This window comes from Schistocerca nitens, chromosome 9, assembly GCF_023898315.1.
Source record: "Schistocerca nitens isolate TAMUIC-IGC-003100 chromosome 9, iqSchNite1.1, whole genome shotgun sequence".
Taxonomy (NCBI): Eukaryota; Metazoa; Arthropoda; class Insecta; order Orthoptera; family Acrididae; genus Schistocerca; species Schistocerca nitens.
In genome coordinates this window covers 281,773,167-281,798,279 of record NC_064622.1, presented here as the reverse complement: position 1 = coordinate 281,798,279, position 25,113 = coordinate 281,773,167, and the positions used below count along the sequence as shown (strand labels likewise).

Genomic DNA, 25,113 nt, shown 5'->3' with positions numbered 1-25,113 from the left:
GCGTCGGGAGTACTTCGGGGCCATTTTCCTCCACGTCTCCCGGGTCTTCGACTCATTCTGGCATGAGGGGCTGCTTTATAAGCTCTTCGGGCACGGCTTCTCCACCTCCCATGTCCGACTCATCGCCACTTACCTCCAAGGACGCACCTTCCATGTCTGGATCCCGGGAGGTACCTCCACCAGGCAGCGCATCAGGGTGGGTGTTCCGATGACACGGCGGTCTATGCTCGCTCCTGGAGCAAGGCCCTCCTCCGCCGAAAGCTTCAGCTTGCCATTGAATCCCTAGTCGAGTATGCCACAAAATGGCGCCTAGCATTTAACCCGGTCAAGACACAGGCAGTCATCATGTGTCGGCGCAGGTGGCCCGTCGATTACCCTCCCTGTCACTGTCCCCGGTACCCCCACCCGATGGGCTAGGACCGCCAAATATCTGGGTGTCACCCAGGACAGGGCCATGACCTGGCGTCCCCACATGAGGACATACGGCGGAAAGCCTTGGGCCACATCGGCCAGCTCTACCCCCTCATCAATCCTACTTCTTCCCTTCCCCAGCGTCTTGGTATCTTCCTCTACACGTCCCTGATCCGTCCCATCCTCGAATACGCTTCGGTCGTGTGAGAAAATGCTGCCCCCACACATCTCTACCGACTCCAGACGGTGCAGAACCGTGCTCTCCGGCTTGTGCTCCGGCTCCTCTACCGTTTCCCTACCCGAGAACTTCACCTGCTTGCTGGTATCGCCCTCCTTCACGACCGTGTAGGCTCCTCCGCCATTTCCTTTTACCACTACTCCTGTCACTCCACCAATCCTCTCATCCTCTCCCTTGGTACACGCCTCCATCGCCTGGCCACCACCCATTGGCCTGACCTCCTTGTCCAATGATCCCTCTTCGCCAGTCATCCCCTCCCCTCCTGGCTACCCCTTCCTTTCTTTCTCCCCCCTCCTTTCCGGCTGCCCAACCCCACTTGGACATTCCTTAGTTCTTTTTTCTCTCCTTGTTCTCGTCCTCCACTCCCTCCATAGTCTGTCTACTCCGGGGGCCCTACTACTGCTCCACTCCCTTCCTAGGTTCTCCCACCCCTTCAATCTGCCTCGCCGGTGTCGACGACCGACCACTTTGGCCATCGTTTTACTTTCTTCCTTCTTCTCTCACTCTCTCTTCTCCTTATTGTCTTCCCCTTCTCATTCAGTAACCGACTTGTCAATTGAGCCTTTCGTTTTCCCGCTTCTCTTACTGTCCCTTCTACTATCCTATTCTCTATTTAAGAAAAAAAAAATACCCATCACCAGGCCAGTCACATGAGGCCTTTCGTTTTCCTCCTCTTCCACTGTCTCTCTCTCACTCTCCTGTCGTTTTTGGGTATATTAAAAAAAAAAAAGAAAATGAATTTGCACACCGTCAAGAGCTCCACACCACCCCGTCACCATTCACCACACCACCAAGAGGAAGGCGGAGCGCTCCAGCGCTAGAACTTCCGACTCAAGTTGAGGATTCACCCTCGTCAGTGCAGCGTCAGCGTGTGTGCTCTCAGTAGGGAAACAGCAGCACCAGATTGGGTCGCTCAGAAAAGTGGACTACTCATTAGATATTAGCTGAGTAACAAATCCAGCAGGGAGATTTCAGCCCTTAAAAGCTGCCCCAGTTGACTCGTGGTGTGACTGTGATGAGGAAACCACTGCTAAACCAAGACGAGGCAGACCTTTTGTAGTGACTGCAGGAATCGTTGAGCATTACAAAGTGTGGTTCTAAAAATTCGCAAGAAATAAGGATAAGCGACATATTCCTGCAGTCAACACTGAGCGATGCTTAAGGTGGTGTAAAGGGTTACACAACAAGAGCATGAGTGATACGGAATGGTGAATCACGCAATACACTGCAGCAGTCCGATGGAAGGGTTTGGATTAGGTGAATGTGTGAGAACGTTACCTACCTTCATGGGTAGTGCCAATAGTGGAGTACAGAGGAGGTACGGTGTTAGGTATTTCTCGTGGTTAGGACTGGAAGCATACGAACATGTTTTACAGCATTTGTACAGAGTACAGCAAAGAAACAGTTAGGAGACAATGAGTGCATCATGACAATGCACCCTGTCATAAAGTAGGGTCGTTGAGACGAGGTTTTGTTGACACTAAAGCTTAGTTTACACCACGACACTAGGTTGCAGGTAACTGCTCTACCGGCCACTGCGCATGCGCGCCGCGTGTTTAGGCAACTCGTCGGTGGAACTAAACAGTTCCGGCGTGTTCCAACTTTGGCGACACTAGTTGCATGAGTTTTGAGGTTATGTGTGTTCTTAAAGTGTAGAGAAACTGAAACATGAAATGGGGAACGGAGAATAATGTTCGCTTTTTGGATATTTAAGCTTTGCATAGGTGTTTGTGGGATTTCATTGATGCTGGTTACAAAAATAAGCAGCATACTGCTACTCCTGAGATCGTCATGTGTTATCAGAACATAGATAGTTCAACAATATCTGAGCTGCAGGGCAAAATTTATTGAATCAGGAGCACATATACAACTGAATTATGAAAAATACAAGCAAATGTAATTCTAGCTGTAGAAATGCTCCTGTCTACAAGACTAAAATCCCATCTTTTCGAGTTGGATGACTCTTTTTTTTTTTAAGGAATATTGTTGAGAGAAGGGAAGGCTACGCAGATCAAGAAGCTACATTCTTTATTCAATATTCATCTATGTAAACCGGGTAGCAGTCCTCCACATTCACAAATGTTTGAATTTTGAAATATTGCCATTCTACAAATCTATCTTCAAGAGAGTAGTTTGCAAACCATTCTCTTCTTAATGCGGCCTGCTTCGAATAACCTCTGCTGTTAATGTTAATAATTATTACTGTTAATAATTATTGGAGTTAATGAAAAAATGTCATCAACTAAAACCGCATCTTATAGCATGCCGAGTGTTCTCGATTGTAATGCAAGCGATGTGATATATAATTTCAGTTCTGGCGACAGTGTTTCATGCATTACAATATCTTTATTACTTATCGCATAATTAACTCTATTTAGAAGAAACGTTAACAGTTCTGGTGACATTCTAAGATACGTAAAAGAGCTTCTTGGGTCTTCCATTACAAATTATTTCAGCAAGGATGCTGAGTAACCGAGCTGACGTCTTTTCTTCATCCAGTCACGAATCGAAACACGTTTCTTATTTTTTTCTTATGCAGCGATTCCACGCAATAAGCTTTAACTCCATCACAACTTGTGCGACGTGCAGCTGCCAAACCTTTCATTTCAGACACGATTCAGGAACCCACAAAACGACGAAGCTAAAGTATACACTGGTTTCGCCGTGTATACAGTCAAATATGAAACCATTTGCGTATTGCACGCAGCGAGTGTCGCAATCCAATGTCGTCGTGTAAACTAGGCTTAACAGTCCTGGCCATATTCCCGACCTGAACTCAATGGAACACCTTTCGGATGCGTTAGATCGTCGTCCTCGCTCCACACCACAATCTACGACATCGCTACCTTCTTTACTATCGGCTCTTGAGAAAGAACAGGCTGCCATACGTCCACAGATATTCAGTCACTTCAGCGAAAGTATCCGCAACAGACAGTCACAAAGGCGAAGGGTGGGTACAACTCATACCAATGTCGACAATTGGTATCTGGTTACTTTTAATCAAATAGTGTATGTGATCTGGTCCTATTATCTCTCCACTACTGAAAAGTGTCATTCACTTGTCGTTTGTCTGAATTTCTGCCATTTCAGCGTTCGTACGGTAACCTAATTACTTTCTTTATGTGCCCTAGCGCCAACGGCCTTGCCGCATTGGTAACACCGGTTCCCATCAGATCACCGAAGTTAAGCGCTGTCGGGCTGGTCTAGCACTTGGATGGGTGACCATCCGGTCTGCCGAGCGCTGTTGGTAAGCGGGGTGCACTCAGCCCTTGTGAGGCAAACTGAGGAGCAACTTGATTGAGAAGTAGCGGCTCCGGTCTCGCAAACTGACATACGGCCGGGAGAGTGGTGTGCTGACCACATGCCCCTCCATATCCGCATCCAGTGACGCCTGTGGGCTGAGAGGATGACACGGCGGCCGGTCGGTACCGTTGGACCTTCATGGCCTGTTCGGGAGGTGTTTAGGTTTTAGTTTTATGTGCCCTAGCACCAGACGTAACATCAGGTGTGAGTGGTCGTGTTTGGTGTGTGCAGATGCAGAAGCCGCACGGCCTGGTGGCGGACCTGTGGCCGCTGATCCGCATGGTCCAGTACTCGGGCCACTGGATGCTCGAGTACAGCGGCGGCCTCACGGCCCTGCGCGCCATCTACAGCTCGGTCGTGTCCGTCCTGGTCGTGACGCAGTTCGCCCTCATGGCGGTCAACCTCATCCAGCGGTCCGGCGACGTCAACGAGCTGGCGGCCAACACCATCACGGTGCTCTTCTTCCTGCACCCCATCACCAAGTTCGCCTACTTCGCGGTGCGCTCCAAGGCCTTCTACCGCACGCTCGCCACATGGAACCAGTCCAACAACCACCCGCTGTTCGCAGAATCGCAGGTAGGTGGTCACGTGGTCGGCTGCTCGTGACGCTTGTTAGACGAACCAAAATGAAAATCTTAGCTCGACCTAGCTTCTCATCTGTCGAATGAGTCTATTACTTAAGCCCTTTCTTGTTGGTGTTGTCCACAGCTATTTCATCATCTGACGGACACATGCCTTGTAAGAGGGATTGATACACAGGGTGTCCCAAAAAGAATGACCCAATTTTAAATAGTATTATTTGTTAGGAAGAAGAGATTAACACCAACAAATTGCATACTACATTACTCAGAAAAATCAGAAGTTCATAAAAATCCACCATAAATGTTCAATATGTCCTCCACTGGCTGCACGGACGACATCTAGACGATAGCCGAATTCATCCCAAACTGGCCGACCAGGACTTTTGCCTTTAGAGAGGCATCCTGTTTCTTCAGATTGTTTATACCACCGTCGAACGTTCTTTGGTGATGGTGGTTTATCACGAAATCGAATATGAAACCCCCGCTGAACTGCGATCACTGACTCAGTACGACTAAATTCAATAACACAATACGCCTTTTGTTGCACGGACGCCATATTGCGCGAGACTGGCTGCACGCTCCAGGTCAGCGCTCGTAGCGACATCTAGCGGATTTTTTCAGGAAGTCTAGACCATGCCGATTACATTTAGCGCTGTTTCAATTACCTAGTGACATTTGTCTCAATATTATTACAAGTTAAAATTGGATCTTTCTTTTTGGGACACCCTGTATTAGGTACTTGTACACCAGGAAAAAGTTAGTTTTCCACTGGAGACATCAAAGTAATACCACGTGACACCATCTTAACAACAAATTTCTTATATAGTATAATGTACTCTTTGCGGAACATCCACATCTTTCCGCATTGAATAAATCTGGTCCAGTTGTACTTGACAAATTTGGATGAAATAGTATACGCGACGTGGGTTTCAGTATGTAAATTCCATCTTCAGCGCTAGAAATAAACAACGGAAACCAAGAGGGATACTACACAAAATTAATTAAATGAAAAATGTCCACACAAAAGAACGTCAAACGCACCTTGATTGCGTTCAAGAGAGTCGTACCAGTCACGTAAAACAATCCAGTAAATTATTGAATAGCATGAGAAATCCTTTGCGGGTGAGGCATGGAAAGATTCTTTCAGTCAAACTGTACCACGTTAGGTAAACAGAGCCTAGACGAGAAAAACAGGAATGAAACAAGAAATAAACACTCACTGCCAGACTAACGTGACCTAAATCAAAGTGTGAGCGGCCCAACATGTAGCATAAGCTGAAGACAGTAAAATGAAGGCACAAATGCCGTAGAATATCAGTTTGTGAGTGTCAAAAGTTGCTTACCAAGTCAGCGCCCAGCCCAGCGCATGTCGTGGACGCCCAGTAAGACCGGTCAGCAGACTGCATTGCGAGCCGCCTCGAGCCGTCTCAATATACGAGGGTAATCCCAAAAGTAAGGTCTCCTATTTCTTTATAAGTACAGAACTCTGTTTGTGTGGAAGTTGGTCACACTGTTATGAAGATTGCTTCAGGCGCTGTGTGTAAACATGCTCACGCCGCACTGAGGAGCTCAGTCTTGGCTTGGCAGCCGTTGAGAATGGAGCTCCCGTTGGATGTTATTGCCAAGTGCGAATTGCGCGCGGATTTTTTAGCGCAAAGGGCACTGCGCCGATTGAAATCCATCGCCAATTAACGGAACTGTATGGTGAGTCGTGCATGGATGTCAGAAATGTTCGTAAGTGGTGTAGAGAGTTTGCAGCTGGTCGAACCGAAATTCACGACGAACAAAGGAGCGGGAGACCGTCAATTTCTGAGGAGACAGTGTTGAAGGTTGAGCAAAGCATGTGTGAAGATCGGCGGATTACCCTGGATGATCTCTGGACGTTGGTTCCTGAGGTTTCCCGAAGCACCGGTCACAGAATTTTAGCGGCAACATTGAACTACCGGAAGGTCTGCGCAAGATGGGTGCCACGCATGCTGAGGACCACATGAGGCAACGAGTTGATGCTTCTCGCGCATTTCTTCACCGCCTTGCATCCGAACAGGACAAGTCTGAGACCAAGCAACAATCACGCCAGTGGCGGTATCCTTCTTCGCAAAAGCCGCGGAAATTCAAACAAATACAGTCTGCCGATAAAGTCATGACAACCGTTTTTTGGGATCGGAAATGGGTATTGTTGATCAACTTTATGCCCACTGGGACCACAATTAACGTTGACAGGTACTGTGAGACTCTGAAAAAACTCAAACGGGCAATTCAGAGCCGGAGAAGAGGAATGTTGAGCAAGGGTTGCTCTCTTGCAACAGTATCAGTGGAATATAATCACCCACCCACCCTATAGCCCTGACCTGGCGCCCAGTGACTATCACCTGTTCCCTAGGTAATGAAATGAAATGTCGTGTGACGAGAACCTCCCGTCGGGTAGACCGTTCGCCTGGTGCAAGTCTTTCGATTTGACGCCACTTCGGCGACTTGCGCGTCGATGTGGATGAAATGATGATGATTAGGACAACACAACACCCAGTCCCTCAGCGGAGAAAATCTCCGACCCAGCCGGGAATCGAACCCGGGCCCTTTGGATTGACAGTCTGTCGCGCTGACCACTCAGCTACCAGAGCGGACTGTTCCCTACGTTAAAAGAACATTTGGCCGGAAAGCGATTCAGCTCCGACGACGAGGTGAAAGAAGAGGTTCATAACTTACTGAACAGCATGGCGGCGAGCTGGTATGATATGGGCGTACAAAAACTGCCACAGCGTCTACAAAAATGCATCGACAAAAATGGTGATTATGTCGAAAAATAGCTAAATGTTCACGCTATAAACTGATGCAAACCATTGTAGAAATAAACAGATCTATGTACTTATAAAAAAACAGGAGATCTTACTTTTGGGATTACCCTCCTACATACGTAATAGAGTGGCAGCTTCCAGAACTAACACCGAGGGCGTACGATTTTATCCAAACAAATAATCTGTCAAATACAAATGGAGAGGATTTATTCATAATGAGAAAGATTCTTGCGGCATCAATTCTTGCAGCAACTGCAGTAGTTTATAAGAAAAACGCCTTTTGTATGCTACACATTATTTTTTTTAGTTTTATTTATACACCTACGCGCGTTTCGCTTTTTAGCCAGGCAACTTCAGTGAGTGGCTGGAATATTGCATGAGTTTTTCGTTGTTGCATATTGTTTATAGCTTTAAAAAGAGCTCATGCAAGTCTTTTACAATAAAATGGAAATGCACTTACAGGTGCGCATTTAATTATTTGAAAACCAAGCAGACTTCCATCATGTGGCAAACCGGTTTAAAGCAACCAAGTTTTCGTAGCGTTTCTGTGTTTTCGTAACACAACACTCTAAGTGCCGTTTTCTGCGTCAATTTCTTTTGTAAGTGTAGCCGGCTTTCCCAGTTTTTGCTTTCACATGGTTTTGTTTGACTGTTCAGGGAATGGACAAAAATATGGAAATACCTAGAGAATTGGACACCTGAACATAAATGAGTGCTGGCCAAGCGTGCGTGTCACACTGTTCGACGTGGCCAGAAAAGGGTGCCAGTTCATTGTCCTCAATACGTTGCACATGTCAATCGTGGTCACAACAGTGTTCTGTGTAATTACATATTAGTGTAAAGCAGCGAAGTAAATTCTAACGTGGACATATCCTTGGTGCTCGTATTGCGGTTGCTTCCAGGAAGCCGAAGTATCTGGTGTTTCAAGACACACCGTATCGAAGTCTTATATCGATTACAGGTAAAGAGGATAAACGTCTTCCGATATGTCAGAACGCGGAAAAGAAGTGTGCATTGACTGATAGTGACACACGGTCATTGTCGAGGGTCGCGACAAAAAGTAAGAGGACGACAGCTGCAAAAGCCGTCAGCACCAGAACTACATGAACGCAACTCCAGAAGCAGGAATCTCTCGGCGAGCTGGAATTTCAAAACTGTTGATCAGTGATGGCAATTCCCGTAACAGGAAAACGTAGTGTAGAACGTATAGAACATGTGTGTGTGTGTGTGAGAGAGAGAGAGAGAGAGAGAGAGAGACAGAGAGAGAGAGAGAGAGAGAGAGTAACTTTCCATTTTATTACAAAAACTTCCATGAACGATTTAAATATAACCAATGTGTGAGAACGAGAAAATATCATGCAATATTCCAGGACACCGAGGGAAATGCCTTGTTAAAATGGCGAAGCATGTCAATGTGAATAAGTAAAATTAAAATTAACGCGCTGCAGCCGAAAGGCGGTTTTCTTGTAAACTACTGCATTTCACCCTCTCCGTTTAGCCTCATTTTGCGGAGGAAGAGAGTCCACTGGTTTCTTCGAGTACGCCACATCTATCTGAAGCCATTTTTTTGTCATTAGACATTTTAGAGCTGCCAAGTTACCTGATTGGCGGTTATTGCGCTGCAAAAGCTATTAGAAATAGTCCCAGTATTTTTAACTGAATAACGGATGGTTGACTTAGCACGTCAGTCGTGCTTTGGTAACACGCCTCAGCGTTCGTCAAAGCAGGACCGGAAGCACGCTGCCCTGTTAATACACGGCTGTTTTGATCTTGGAAGGCGGGAATCATCACAGAATAATCATCACGAAGATGTAGGTGAAGGAGCATCAGCTGGTCACCGGCAATCTTGAAATAAATATCCTGCTTCATCTTCACAGTAAGTTGAATGAATGGAGACCGAAGCAGAAGGAAGATTACCATTCTTGGACGTCATGGCCAAAAGAAGAGCGAATGGTACCCTGGACCACTATGGAGACCGAAGCAGAAGGAAGATTACCATTCTTGGACGTCATGGCCAAAAGAAGAGCGAATGGTACCCTGGACCACTTTGGAGACCGAAGCAGAAGGAAGATTGCCATTCCCGGACGTCATGGTCAAAAGGATAGCGGATGGTCCCTGGGCCACGGTGTATACAGGACGAAAACGCACACCGACCTGTATTTGCATGCGGATAGCTGACACCGTTCTTAGCAGAGGAATGAGGTGCCTAAAACACTGGTGCACAGGGCGCGCACCATCTCTAACGCAGAGAATTTGTCCCAAGAACTGGAACACCTCAAAACTGTATTCCGGAAAAACGTGTACTCGGAATGGCTGATCAGACGCGCTCTCCGCCCCACCTCTAAAGTACAGCTTGTGGAGACGGAAGAAGTCACGGAGGAAGAGATAGCCACTGCCTATATACCGTATACTGGCGCACTATCAGGGAAAATAGGACGAATATTGAGGAAACACCGAGAAGGAACTGTCTTTTGCCCACCCAATAAAACACGAGCACTATTGGGAAGTGTCAAAGAAGATCTTGGTTTGCGGAAGGCCGGAATATACCAGATTCCGTGTCAATGCGGAAAGACTTACATTGGACAGACAGTGCGCACCATCGAAGATCGTTGCCGAGAACATGGGAGGCACACTCGACTTAGGTACCTCAACAAGTCGACGGTCACAGAGCACTGTTTGTCCGAAAATCACGAACTGGACTACCAACATACCAGGGTCTTGGCACAGACATCTAAATACTGGGACAGTGTCGTTAGAGAGGCTATCGAAATTCGTACCGGGGATGGACTCATCAACTGAGATTGCGACCATAGCCACAGCAAGGCATGGGAACCAGCACTGAGTCGAATTAAAAAGACGCTCAGCAAAGTAAACGAACGGGTGACCAGGGCAGATGAGGGACTTACACCGACGCCACCACAGACGCCGACGGCAGCGTCTCAGCGACTGCCGATGCACGGCCGGGAACGCGGACCACGGAGAGAACGCCTAACAGGGGAGGGAATTTAAGACGACCGCCTGCCCTCAGGAGCTCAGTTCGTCAGCGCACCAGACGATGGCGACATGTCTGATCGCCGAAATATTGTGCCAGTTCGACACTACGGACTGACAGTACATCCGTGGACTATTTGAACAAAAAAAAAAAAAAAAAAAACTTGATCAATTGGCATAGGATTCGTGCATAAGATTAATCAGAAACAGAAGACTAAGTGCTCAAGAGGTTTGAAGCTCTGTAGGAACTAATTTCCCAAAAGTAGTTGAACGATTTCATTGCCATATTTAACAACCTGGCGGTAGTAGTAGTAGTAGTAGTAGTAGTAGTAGTGGTAGTAGCAGACCTTACGTTGTGTGGTTACTAAGTTGTTTGTCATCAGCTCTATTTTCCTTGTGTTAATAAGCTCAAGAGGGTGCTAAAGAACACTCGTTTTACATCATCTTTGAACTTTGCAGAAGGCGAAAATATTACATTTTCATACAGGTATTAACATTCTGCGTCAGGTATATAGCAGAGTGCGCCGTTATTGTTTAGGAGGCTGTGACACACGAATACTCGGAGGCCTATCGGGTTGCCGCTTGGCGTGATATTAGGCATTTCGTGGTTCCTTGGCGTTGCTACAGAAAGTAATTGGAGTGCATATTTTATCAACTGAAAACGATCATGAGATAAAATTAATTCTTGTGTCATTCGCATTTCAACGCTTCATTTGTTATAGACGTTCGGAAATATATGGAAGAAACTAGGATTTTCACACCGTTGTAGTCCATGAAAAAAAATGGAGACAGAAGACGATTTTTTTTATATAGTTGAGTCCCTAATTGATGCTCAGGGCAACACTTCCGAATAATTTGTGTAGTTTCTTTTTTATTTTCTACTGTGGAGTTACTGAATTTCTCTGTGTTATCTGAAGGCTCATTATTTGATCAGCCTCATAATCGTTGACATAACCAATATCTTTCGACGTCAAATGATGATCACTGTTATAATAAGGTGTCTCTAAGCACGAAAAGCAGTTTTGTAGAAGTAAAGTGCAACATTCGTAAGAGAAGCTGTCGCTTTTAGTACATCCCTCTCCTCTTAATAATTCAGCTGGTAATGTGAGGTTATACACAAATCTTTACGTTACCGTAAATATACGTTCACCTGCAGAATTTCTTGTAGAGATGTCAGTTCGTACTATCTGTAGACAGGATCTATCCTGTTTTCAAGTTCTACGATGGTATGGATATTTACTTTGACAGATATGTTTTGAAATAAATAATATTTCCCCTCCTTAGTCTTGCCCCATAAACAACTGAATTATGTATCACCTTAAAGCTATGCGGTTTTAAAAAGTATAATCCACCTGCTTTCACTAAAAATATTATTAACACACATAAAAAAACGTTGTATTATCCGAAACTATATTCCTGCTGAATATATTCTTTCAATTCATAAATTATTCATACGATATCATGACACCAAATTCTCTCCTCTAGAACCAACCCCCAGTCGTTGATAATTTCAGAACACTGCGTTCCAGGAGGGGAATACTTAGAAGGATGTTGTCAACCGAGAAAAGAAAACTGGCATTCTACGTGTTGGAACGAGATATGTTAAATAGTGTAATTCGGTAGTTAGAGAATATCAACAAAGAAGTGGCTAGGTTGAATTTAGGGGTAAATATAGTGTGATTTGGTGACGTGCAGTGACAAGAAGAACAGGACTTCTGGTCAGATGAGTACAGAGTGATCAACACAAAATGAAACAGGAGCAGTACAGGAGTAGGTCTAATAATAAGTAATGGCACAGAACCGCAAGCAATCTACTATGAACAACATAGTGAACGCATAATACTAGCTTAAATAGATACAAATCCAACATCCACTACACTAGTACAATTTTCTCTGTCTACCAGCTCCTAGATGAAGAGGAGTTTTTAAGAATTTATGATGACCCGATTACGAATCCCAACCTTCTTAGAAATTTTCCTGCGTCGCTTCTGTTTGCATATATACATCATAATGTATGACAAAATAAAAGAAATTATTCAGATATTTAAGTGGCCAAAAATTTTATAGAAATGGGGGCACTGAATTCGATAGTAAGAAAAGAAGAATAATGAAAAATGGAACACGAACTGGGAGAAAAGAATGAAACAAGGAGAAGCCTGGCAGCGTTTTACACAGAGAAGCATTCAATAATATTGCTAACACTTCCTATAAGAATTATGAAAGAATGTTTCATACGCGAAAGACACCAGGACACACACCGGGAAAAAAGACTGAAAACAGATTTTAAATTGCAAAACATTTTCAGGCATGTATATGTACTCTGACCATAAATTATTTGCTATGAACTGACGATTAAAACAGAAGAAATTGCAGGAAGTTGGGAAATTTAGAGGGCGATAATTGAAAACTTGAAAGAACTAGAGATTGTTAGAAGTTTCAACGGGAGTATCCGGCAAGTGTTACCTGAAACATGGGCAGGGACACAACAGAAGACGGATGAATAGCTTTGACAGATGAAATAACAGAGTATCAAATAGATAAAAAGGTTAGTCAGAGGAGAAATACTTGGATAATACACGAGATATTGAATTTAATAGATGAATGGAGAAAATATGCAAGTGCAGCATGTGAAAACAAAAGGCAATACAGACATTTGAACAGTGAGACTGACAGAACATGCGAAATGACAAAGCAGAAGTGGCTAGAGGATACAATGCTGTAAAAGGAGTATGTCTGTGGAAAAGATGGGTAACATCAACAGGAAAATCAGAAGGACCTTAGAAGAAAAGAAAAATAGCTGTATTAAGCAATGAGAGCTGTGGTGACAAGCCAGTGTTAATCAAACGAGAGAAGGATTAAATGGAATAAATACACAGCTGGAAAAACAATTGTGCACCTGGAAAGACGATGTCGATTTCGATCCGATGACAGCATATCCCACATAGAAGATAGTAGATGTTTTCATAATTGTCTGTACGTAATGGCATAGCTATCAGAGGGCCATCGATGTTTTCCTTTCAATAGGGATTGTTCATGTCCAGGAGGTTCAGTGTTGGTAAACGTGTGAAGCAAGAAGACGCAATCTTACTTCCTGCAGCCAACCGACCGAGTCTGAAAGCAGTCAAACTGTAGCCTTCCGAGTGGTGTGACGGTCCTTTCGGAGATCTGCCACACAAGTTGGATGCGCTGCATCGGCTGTGCAACGATGCTGGTATCAGTGGTCACGTGAACATTTTTTTACACCAATAGTCGTGGTTCTGGACGTTCACGCAGCACAGATGCTCGCCAGGATCGTCGCATTGTAAGGGCAGCAGTGGCAGACCGTACAGCCACGACAGCATAGATAAGAGGGACTGTGAGCCGAGACGTGTCAACACAAACTGTTATAAATCGTGTATTAGCAGTGAGAATCTGGGCACGCCCACTTCTTCCAATCACGCCACAGTATCTACATCTACATACATACTCCGCAATCCACCATACGCTGTGTGGCGGAGGGTACCTCGTACCACAACTAGCATCTTCTCTCCCTGTTCCACTCCCAAACAGAACGAGGGAAAAATGACTGCCTATATGCCGCAGTACGAGCCCTAATCTCTCTTATCTTATCTTTGTGGTCTTTCCGCGAAATGTAAGTTGGCGGCAGTAAAACTGTACTGCAGTCAGCCTCAAATGTTCGTTCTCTAAACTTCCTCAGTAGCGATTCACGAAAAGAACGCCTCATTTCCTCTAGAGACTCCCACCCGAGTTCCTGAAGCATTTCTGTAACACTCGCGTGATGATCAACCCTACCAGTAACAAATCTAGGAGCCCGCCTCTGAATTGCTTCTATGTCCTCCCTCAATCAAACCTGATAGGGATCCCAAACGCTCGAGCAGTACTCAAGAATAGGTCGTATTAGTGTTTTATAAGCGGTCTCCTTTACAGATGAACCACATCTTCCCAAAATTCTACCAATGAACCGAAGGCGACTATCCGCCTTCCCCACAACTGCCATTACATGCTTGTCCCACTTCATATCGCTCTGCAATGTTACGCCCAAATATTTAATCGATGTGATTGTGTCAAGCGCTACACTACTAATGGAGTATTCAAACATTACAGGATTCTTTTTCCTATTGATCTCCATTAATTTACATTACTCTATATTTAGAGTTAGCTGCCAATCTTTACACCAATCACAAATCCTGTCCAAGTTTTCTTGTATCCTCCTACAGTCACTCAACGACAACACCTTCCCGTACACCACAGCTTCATCAGCAAACAGCCGCACATAGCTATCCACCCTATCCAAAAGATCATTTATGTAGATAGAAAACAACAGCGGACCTACCACACTTCCCTGGGGCACTCCAGATGATACCCTCACCTCCGATGAACACTCACCATCGAGGACAACGTACTGGGTTCGACTGGTGCCGTCAGAGGATCACCTGGAAGATGAAATGGCGCACCGTTGTCTTCAGCCACGAAAGCAGATTCTGCCTGTAGGCAAGTGATGGTCATTTGCTCGTACCATATAAACGTGTTGAGCTTTGTCTTGTAGAGCACATAATTCAAAAACACATTGCCCCACCCAAGGTCTTATGGTCTGGGTGTGATAAGCTGCAACTCTCGTTCAACGTTGGTATTTCTGCAGGGGAGGCAAGCCAGCGCTCGGTACGTGCAGATTGTTGTTACAACTGTTCTTTTGCTGTCCTTGCGTCAGAGACGTGACGTATTGTTCCATCACGATAATGCTCACGCACACACTGATCGTGAAACTCATCGTGCTCTGTGAGACGTGCAGCAACTTTTCTGGCTAGCATGATGTTCGGACTTGCCTGCAGTCGAGCACGTGTGGGATGTGATGGAACGAGAAGTGACTCTTACGGCTAATCAACCAGCTTTCACAGAACTACGTGAACAGGTCGGCCAGGTGCGCCACAGTGTATCCCAGGATAATATTCGCCATATGTACGATAGACTGGATGCTCGAGTCAGCACCTGCATTCCCGCCCGTGGGGATTACACCACGTACTAATATGGGTATTTTAGCGAGCTCACACCCGCATACTGACCCTACGACCTATCTTAGAAAATAGATTAAGGAAAGGCAAACCTATGTTTATAGCATTTGTAGACTTAGAGAAAGCCTTTGACAATGTTCAAATTCTGAAGGTGGCAGGGGTAAAATACAGGGAGCGAAAGGCTATTTACAATTTGTACAGAAATCAGATGGCAGTTATAACAGTCGAGGGACATGAAAAGGGAAGCAGTGGTTGGGAAGGGAGTGAGACAGGGTTGTAGCCTCTCCCCGACGTTATTCAATCAGTATATTGAGCAAGCAGTGAAGGAAACAAAAGAAAAATTTGGAGTAGGAATTAAAATCCATGGAGAAGAAATAGAAAATTGGAGGTTCGCCGATGACATTGTAATTCTGTCAGAGACAGCAAAGGACCTGGTTCAAATGGCTCTGAGCACTATGGGACTTAACTTCTGAGTTCATCAGTCCCCTAGAACGTAGAACTATTAAACCTAACTAACCTAAGGACATCACACACATCCATGCCCAAGGCAGGATTCGAACCTGTGACCGTAGCGGACGCGGGGTTCCAGACTGTAGCGCCTAGAGCCGCTCGGCCACGCCGGCCGGCAAAGGACTTGGAAGAGCAGCTGAACGGAATGGACAGTGTCTTGGATGGAGTGAAACATGGATGGAGTGAAACATGGACGATAAATAGTTTAGACAAGAAGAGAATAGAAGCTTTCGTAATGTGGTACTACAGAAGAATGCTGAAGATTAGATGGGTAGATCACATAACTAATGAGGAAGTATTGAATAGAATTGGAGAGAAGAGGAGTTTGTGGCACAACTTGTGTAGAAGAAGGGATCGGTTGGTAGGGCATATGCTGAGGCATCAGGGGATCACCAATTTGGTATTGGAGGGCAGCGTGGAGGGTAAAAATCGCAGGGGTAGACCAAGAGATGAATATACTAAACAGATTCAGAAGGATGTAGGTTACAGTAGGTACTGGGAGATAACTAAGCTTGCACAGGATAGAGTAGCATGGAGAGCTGCATCAAACCAGTCTCTGGACTGAAGACCACGACAACAACGAACACCCGCTTGTGCTATTGATCTGTAAATGTAATCGTTTCATCTGCTCCATATGCACCGTTGCGACAATAAATCTTGAGTGAATTGGATACCTCTAGAAGGGCGTCCTAACTTGTTTTCCGGCAGTGTATTTAAAAGAACTGTACCAGGCAAACTTACTTTAAGACAATCTTGTAGAAGTGTAAAAGGAAGAAAATGAAGAGGAGGAGCGATGCAATACTGCTAGAAGAATTTGGCAGAGCACTGAAAGTCACATGTACTACACTATATATCTTGATATGTGTTAAGATTCTCGGGTGAACCAGCACTGAAAAAACTATTCCATCTGACATCTCTGTAACTAAACGGCTAACCTGGTTCATGGTGCACTATTCAAGTTGCTGGTCGCCTATTTAAATGCTTCCATAGCAGCTTTTCAATATTTCGTGCAACTAATGACCGAATTTAAACATTTAAAAGGCTGGCATAATTTGCTCATTAACGGCTATAACCTTCTGTTAAATGCCTAACACAACTTAAACGTTACAACTACAACTATCCACTACTTGTCTCGAGGCAGCATAGGTCATGGCCTTCAGATTACCCAGATCATGTTCATCCCGTATTTGTGAATGAGACCACTCTGCGACTTCCAAAAATCTTCGTACATAATTTCAAACCTTTACCATATATTTTCTCTTTGATACTCCCACAAAATGATGAAAATAGACAAGTTCATCGCGTTCTACATTTCAGCTTTTCGTCCAATATAATTTCAGCATCAGACATGAGGTTTTAATTTATTACTTCTTTACTACTAACTCTATTCGCAACTTATTTTGCACACAGTAAGCACTTTTACAGAACGAGCAGCAAAGCTGTATTGTTGTACAACACGTAGTTTAGGAAATACGAAGTCACGAACACTGAGATGAGTGAGAAACTAGATTTTGCTTCGAAAGGAGCGTAATTAGCCAGACTATTCTCATCCAGTGTCTGATAAGGGGAGTATTTAGCGACTTCTAGAAAACTTAATACCATTTCTAAACTTTTTCTCGTTTACATACTTAACGTCAAACACACTGGTGTCTAAAATTAAATCATCAAACCACTATTTCCATGACCTGTATCTAATTCACGATATAGTCATATAAACTGTTTACAGATGTCCGAACGGTCGTGTCCTGCACTGAACATATCATTCTGGTCAACGAACAACCACGCCAAAGATGACGTAGGGGCCGGCCGTTGTGACCGAGCGGTTCTAGACACTTCAGTCCAGAATCACGCGGCTGCTACGGTCGCACGTTCGAATCCTGCCTCGGGCATGGATGTGTGTGATGTAGGTTTAAGTAGTGCTAAGTCTAGGGGACTGATGACCTCAGATATTAAGTCCCATAGTACTTAGAGCCATTTGAACCATTTTTGATGACGTATGGCACGTATCAAACGGGGTAGTGTTTGCCTCGTAGTCCCACGTCCACAATCGCCGTGTACACAATCATAGACGATGCAGCATGACACAGAGAAGACGTCTACCAAGCTCTCTATGGTGGAAGGCCAGGGGAAGAATGGAAGCAGGACAGTCGCAAAGTGATGTGGCCCGATGGCTTTACGTAAATCGTTCTGTTGTTTTTCGGATGTGGTGACAGTTTATAGAGATCGAAACTGTATCCCGAAAATCAAGGCAGGACCGACCACGTGTAACATCAGAAAGAGACAGCCATTATTTGGCTGTAAGGGCACGACGTTACCGCCTTAGTACCGCACGGAAACTGGCACCTGACCTCGCAGCATCCACTGGGCGAGTTGCATCGAGGCAAACGATATACAGAAGGCTTCTACAGAGTGGCCTTTACTGTCGGAGACCTGCTGTATGGGCGCCGGCCGAAGTGGCCGTGCGGTTAAAGGCGCTGCAGTCTGGAACCGCAAGACCGCTACGGTCGCAGGTTCGAATCCTGCCTCGGGCATGGATGTTTGTGATGTCCTTAGGTTAGTTAGGTTTAACTAGTTCTAAGTTCTAGGGGACTAATGACCTCAGCAGTTGAGTCCCATAGTGCTCAGAGCCATTTGAACCATTTTTTTGCTGTATGGGCACCTCTGACGCGTCTTCACAGAAGGGAACGTCTAGAGAGGAGCCGTCAACATGCCACCTGGACGGTCGAACAGCAGGCCAATGTTCTTTTTACAGATGAGTCCCGATTTGGTCTCAGCAGTGATTCTCGGCGGATTCGCATCTGAAGGGAACATGGAACACGATTTTGCGACCCAGCCGTTGTGGAAAGGGACAGATATCGAGGATGATCCCTAATGGTGTGGGCAGATGTTATGTTCACCACTCGAACACCTTTCATGAAATTGCACGGTTTAATCGCTAATGTTTAACTCCTGACAAGTATCGTGACGAGGTCTTGGGACCTCATGTGTGGTTGTTGTGAAGTGCTGTCGGCCCAGACGTCGTATTTCTGGAAGGTAATGTTCGACGCGTGGTTGACGTCTTCTTGGAAACGGAAAATATTGCACGCATGGCGTGGCCTGCCGGTTCTCCCGATTTGAATCCCAAGAAGCACGTCTGGGATACATAAGACAGGGGTTGCGTCAAGTCAGCATCCACCAACCACTCTCCAATATTTGCTAGCAAGGCTACAGGAAGAATGAGCGTTATTACCTCAACATGAGACTGATGACGTAATTCACAGCATGCCGTGTCGTTTGGCAGGCCTGTATTGCTGCCAGAGGTGTTCACACCCCATACTGAGCGCATTAAACAGTTGTCGGAATGTGTGTGCAAATCCGTAAAGTTGGAAAAAACGAAGAACATTTTTATCTACGTTATGCGTTTTGCCGTTGTTTACGTTCTGTATTCTCTATATTGTTTCTACTTTACTATTATCTCATTATACTGTATGGTGCCAGAATAAACGCAATCTTGCAAAATTTCGGTTTGTTGCTTTAATTTCTCACAGTAGTGTGTTCAGCACAGTAACTCACTTGTAAAGCAATCAGACGTTGGAAACTGTTTTATGCACGTGAGTACCATTCTTCATAAACTCGGGGGTTTATTAGTGTAAGGTATATGAGACAAGTAAGATATTTTCAGGCATCAAGACGAATGTAACAATTCCAATTCCAGAGAAGCCGGCGATGACAGATGTGAATAATATAGAAACGTTAGTTTAATAAATCACGTTTGAAAAATTCTGACACAAACTGTTTACACACGAATGGAAGAACTGTCAGAGACCAACCTCAGTATAGATTCGTCTCGGTTCCGGAGAAGCCTAGGAACACGCGAATCAGTATTGAGTCTATGACTGAGGCACTGAAGAAAGGGAAACGTATATATGTTTAGAATTTATAGATTTAGAGGAAGGTTTTGACAATATTGAGTAGACTGTATTTTTGAAATTATGAAGGTAGTAGGGATAAAACACAGGGAGCAATAGGTTATCGATAGCTTGTACAAAACACCAGACTGTAGTCATAAGTTTCGAACGACATGAAAGGGAGGCGACAGTTGAGAGGTTCCAGTCGATCCCACTGTTATGCAAAACATTGACAAAGCGTTGATTAAAAACAAACAAAAAATTGGAAAGGGGATTAAAGTTTAGAGATAAGAAATAAAAACTCTGAGCTTTACCAGTGACACTGTAATTCTGTGATAGGAACAAAACATCTGGAAGAGCAGTTGAATGGAATGGATAGCGTCACGAAAAGTAATTATAAGATGAACACTAACAAAAGTAAAACGAGGGTAACGGCATACAATCGCATGAAATTAGGCGATGCTGAGGGAATTAAATTACGAAATGAGACTCTAAAGGTACTTGCTAAGTTTCGTTATTTCAGCAGCAAAACAACTGACCATGGCTGAAGTTGATTGCAGTAAAAGCAAGTTGAGCGTTTTTGAACCCCTGAAATTTGTTAACACCGAATATAAATTTACGTCCTGGGAAGTCATTTCTGAAGGTATTTTTCTGAGACGTAGCCTAGAACACAAGTGAAATGTGGATGATAAACAATATAGATAAGACGATAATAAAGGGTTTTGAAATCTAGTGCTATAGAAAAATGCTGGGTGTAACGTGTAACTAATGAGGAGGTACTGAATAGAATTGTAAAGGAAAGAAGTTTATCGTACAAGTTGCCTAAATGAAGATATATCCAGACCTTGCCCGTAATTCATGCTTGGAAAGTAGCCATAGGAACAATCACATGGTAATTCACATTTAAAGACGGGAAGGAGGGAGTAGTGAACACATGAGTTCTTAGGCGAAACCATTTTAAAAACTTTTTTCTTCTTCGAAAAATTGAAAGGGTGACTCATATGAACAGATTTCTTTCTTCCAGATGACGCTGGTCAGTACAGCATGATTTAGGTGTCGGTAATTCGAAGTATCCTCCTCTCTCCCGAACTGATACATATCCCTTCGATAAAGAAAAATCCTAAAAGAATTAACGTACGAATTGATGGAAGATACCCCCCATTCACCAGATACTGACTTACACATAGTCCCACAGCTAAAGAAACCTATGAACGAAGAAAGTCTAATAAAGAGGCGTACAGCAGACCTGACAGAAAGTAAATGCAGCGACTGAATGTACACAATGCAAAAACTAGATACATTGACTTAAAAACAGACTTTGTCGAAGAATAAGAGTTTTTTTACCTATATCACACACTTTTTCAGTGCTAGATCTACGACTTTTCTCCTTAGTGGCACAGTGATGGAATACGTGCTTTTGCTGCTACAACAGATGAGGTTCAGATTGTACCTAACATTTGAACGTGTTTCTTACTCAACACTAACCGTTGAGCTATGGATTTTCCCATTTTTCAGGGAGCTGTTGGCGGGGCCTGGAGCCTGTGTAGAGAAACACGGTGGAGTGGCCGCAGCTTGAGTGAGTGTGAGCAGCAGTTATAAGGATTGCCCACTTGCTCGCAGGCGCGCTTCCACCAGCTGTCGGTGGTGCGCATGCGCCGGCTCGTGATGTACGTGGTCTCCGTGACGGCGCTCAGCGTCGTGTCCTGGACCTCCATCACCTTCATGGGCGACTCGACGCGGGAGGTGCCCGACCCCGACAACGCCAACGAGACCATCACCGAGGAGGTCCCCAGGCTCATGATCAGCACCTGGTACCCGTTCGACGCCTCTTCTGGCATGGGCTACATGCTCGCCTTCATATACCAGGTACTGCAGCGAAACATGATACCTTAAGATTTGTCCAGATCACTCAGCACAACGCTTTAAGCAAGCTCCGAGATTCACAAAAAAATAATATGTATATTTTATGCCATTACGGAACTGGTTCGTCTCACTTGAACTGTAAGTAATAAAAACGGTTTTTGGTATAGTAGATGGGACCGCATGTTGCGAGTGTATGACACAAAGTATACTAGTTGTAGGGAGAAGTAGTAGACACACGAGGATGACATTACGTGCAATTGGACTTTTGGCAGATAAGAAGCCTCAACAGTCAAGATGAAGTATTCTGGAAGTTGGACGTTCACGTTGTGTAATTTCATGTCGGTTGAGATGATTTCAAGGTGTAGGAACAATTCAGTCAATGTGTAGGTAAAGTCAACCAAGGTGCATCGACTGTAAATTCGCAAATATGTCGAACCCGCACGTCAGCTATCCTAGCCAAAGACGTTACAGCAGTCAGTTACACATCTCCAGACCGTGCATCGCTAACTTCGAGAGGCTGATATGTCTCCAGATGCGTTCCCCTCACACGGCGGCATTGTGTGGCTCCCCGAATGTAGGGTCCCGACCCCAATGAGCGAACTGACGCACAGTCGGATAACATCTTCTTTATGGCTGAGCAGCAATTTAGCCTGGAGAGTGTCTTTCAACGTCCCGAGTACATGTTTCAGTCCTGCTAATATTGCGGAAAGAGAGAGATAAGGTAACTGTGGCGTCTCATTGAGTGCACAAGCGTCATTATTTTTCATATAATATGACAGCTGTGCTCTGCAGAGAATTGTATACTTCAGTGCTGTGTGCACCTCTTTCGTGGTACTTACAAGTCTAGGTCACATCTGTCAGAAGACATCACACCGGGATGGTGTCTGTAATTTGTTTCTTTCATACAGTCAGTAATTACGGAAATCGTTGTCAGACTACCTGTTGGCTGTGGTGGCCGTCTTCATATCTGTTTAAAACTATCCTATATAATAATATCAGGATATTCTTATACAGTATAATTACATCAGGATATTTAATATATAAATATATCAATAAAATTACTATTGTTAATTACGTTACTAATATGTTCTATATAATTATAGATCATTAGTATGATTACATATTACGTATCCTAATAAAATTACACAGAATATGTTTTTAACTGGCCTGAAGATGGTTATCACACATCATAATATAATTATATATTATTAAAATAGGTATACATACATATCTTAATGTAACTGTGTAGGATATAAATTTTAAACAGATATAAATATATCCGGACAACATAATCTGAAGATTTTGCTATTGCAGACTGAGACAAAAGAAACAAATAGTACATTTCCTGGATCACTGTTTTTATTCACGACTGTGTCGCAGCTTGTGACACTCGCCTACTGTAACCACCTACGTGGACTTAGTAAGCAAATTGGAAGCTCTATGTGCGGGAAGCTCTAGATTCTGGAAGGTTCCAGACCTAACATTACGATACGGACCACTGCCGACCTAGAGAGGATACCTCTCTCTAGTAGTAGGAGGCGCTACCTCAAGCCACGCTGGAGCCGTTGTGTACTCTGTAATTCCATGGGAGGGCGTTACTCAGCGCAGTGACGTTCTGTATTCGAACAACGGACAATCATAGCACACAGTAAAATCACGCATTGCCCGTGACAGGCTTTCTGGTTTATTTTGCGCCGCTATATTTGTGTGTCATGTACCTTAATGTGGCCAAGGCACCTTTTATTGCAGGCATTAACAAGAGACTCGTGTTGTGTCGTTGAATGCGACGATTCCTTAAATTATGGACAGGAAATAATTCAATCAACTCGTGAAGTTTTGTTCTGTTGCTGCAGAGATAAGAGATCGATTTTTCATCAATACAAGATTCGAACTGAAAACCAGCAAAAATATGATTAACACATCAACTACTAACAAGACGACAACCAACAGTATCATACGTACCAAAATTATCATCAATAGAGTGCCTCACTATGAGAAGAACAGACATCACTAACAGTCCGTCGTAAATATTCTCACTCCCCCTTTGCCTCATCTTTTCTCCCCATTCTTTTTTCTGTGTGATCAGTTTTGTATTCTGTTTACCGGCAGTGAAGATGAACTCCACGTCACCAACTCTCATTCAGTGATTCAACGCACTAGTTAAGGCACTAGAATCGTATTCATGTGAACCTTTGTTCAAACCCTACAGGTCTTATCCCGATTTTGGTTCCGAAAAACGCTTCCTGCGAGTGTTGAGATATAAATGGGTGTAAGCTACAGTGACCGTTGAAAATCGCATGATAATTTCTATACCAGTGCGACAGCCTATTTCCTTCCCTTTCGTTGTTCAACGATGATCGCTCCACCTAAGACTCGATGACGTCGCAAACTCTAACCTTCATCGAACAGTTAGCCATATCAAACAATATAAATCAGATTTACTTGTTTTACAGTGAAACTTCCTTATTTGTCACTGTTACAGTTGTCTTTAACCCCATTCTTCGTTTTCTTTGCCTTTTTCAACTGGTTATAAATGTTGGTTACTGTATCTGGAGCAAGCAAAATTCTCAGTGACTACACTGATCGAATTAGTTAATCCGACTCCCTTGTTTCATTTTCTGGAATATTCGACTCTGCATTTATTTGTGCTTAGCAGTACATTCTTCAGTAAAATCGTTAATTTCTCATTGTTGTGTTATGTCATCGAAACAATATGATAAATAAATTGAGAGACTGTACCAGAAGTTCGACAGCCATACTAAATTATGTGTAGAAGTTACATCTACATCTACAGCTACATCCATACTCCGCAAACCACCTGACGGTGTGTGGCGGAGGGTACCCTGAGTACCTCTATCGGTTCTCCCTTCTATTCCAGCCTCGTATCGATCGTGGAAAGAAGGATTGTCGGTATGCTTCTGTGTGGGGTCTAATCTCTTTGATTTTATCCTCATGGTCTCTTCGCGAGATATACGTAGGAGGGAGCAATATACTGCTTGACTCTTCGGTGAAGGTATGTTCTCGAAACTTTAACAAAAGCCCGTACCGGGCTACTGAGCGTCTCTCCCGCAGAGTCTTCCACTGGAGTTTATCTATCATCTCCGTAACGCTTTCGCGATTACTAAATAATCCTGTAACGAAGCGCGCTGCTCTCCGTTGGATCTTCTCTATCTCTTCTATCAACCCTATCTGGTACGGGTCCCACACTGCTGAGCAGTATTCAAGCAGTGGGCGAACAAGCGTACTGCAACCTACTTCCTTTGTTTTCGGATTGCATTTCCTTAGGATTCTTCCAATGAATCTCAGTCTGGCATCTGCTTTACCGACGATCAACTTTATCTGATCATTCCATTTTAAATCACTCCTAATGCCTACTCCCAGATAATTTATGGAATTAACTGCTTCCAGTTGCTGACCTGCTATTTTGTAGCTAAATGATAAGGGATCTATCTTTCTATGTATTCGCAGCACATTACACTTGTCTACATTGAGATTCAATTGCCATTCCCTGCACCATGCGTCAATTCG

General features: G+C 44.2%; 1 protein-coding gene and 1 pseudogene across 1 annotated transcript in view; both read left to right on the top strand.

Moving 5' to 3' along the window:
* The window catches only part of LOC126203662 (odorant receptor coreceptor), a 334,284-nt gene that overhangs the window by 104,546 nt on the left and 204,625 nt on the right, over positions 1-25,113 (top strand). Inside the window, exons 2-3 of the mRNA XM_049938029.1 lie at positions 4,184-4,528; positions 21,343-21,588. Of these exons, the coding sequence (XP_049793986.1) occupies positions 4,184-4,528; positions 21,343-21,588 (591 nt within the window). The remainder of the gene's footprint in view (positions 1-4,183; positions 4,529-21,342; positions 21,589-25,113) is intronic.
* LOC126204535 (5S ribosomal RNA) lies at positions 3,782-3,899 on the top strand (annotated as a pseudogene).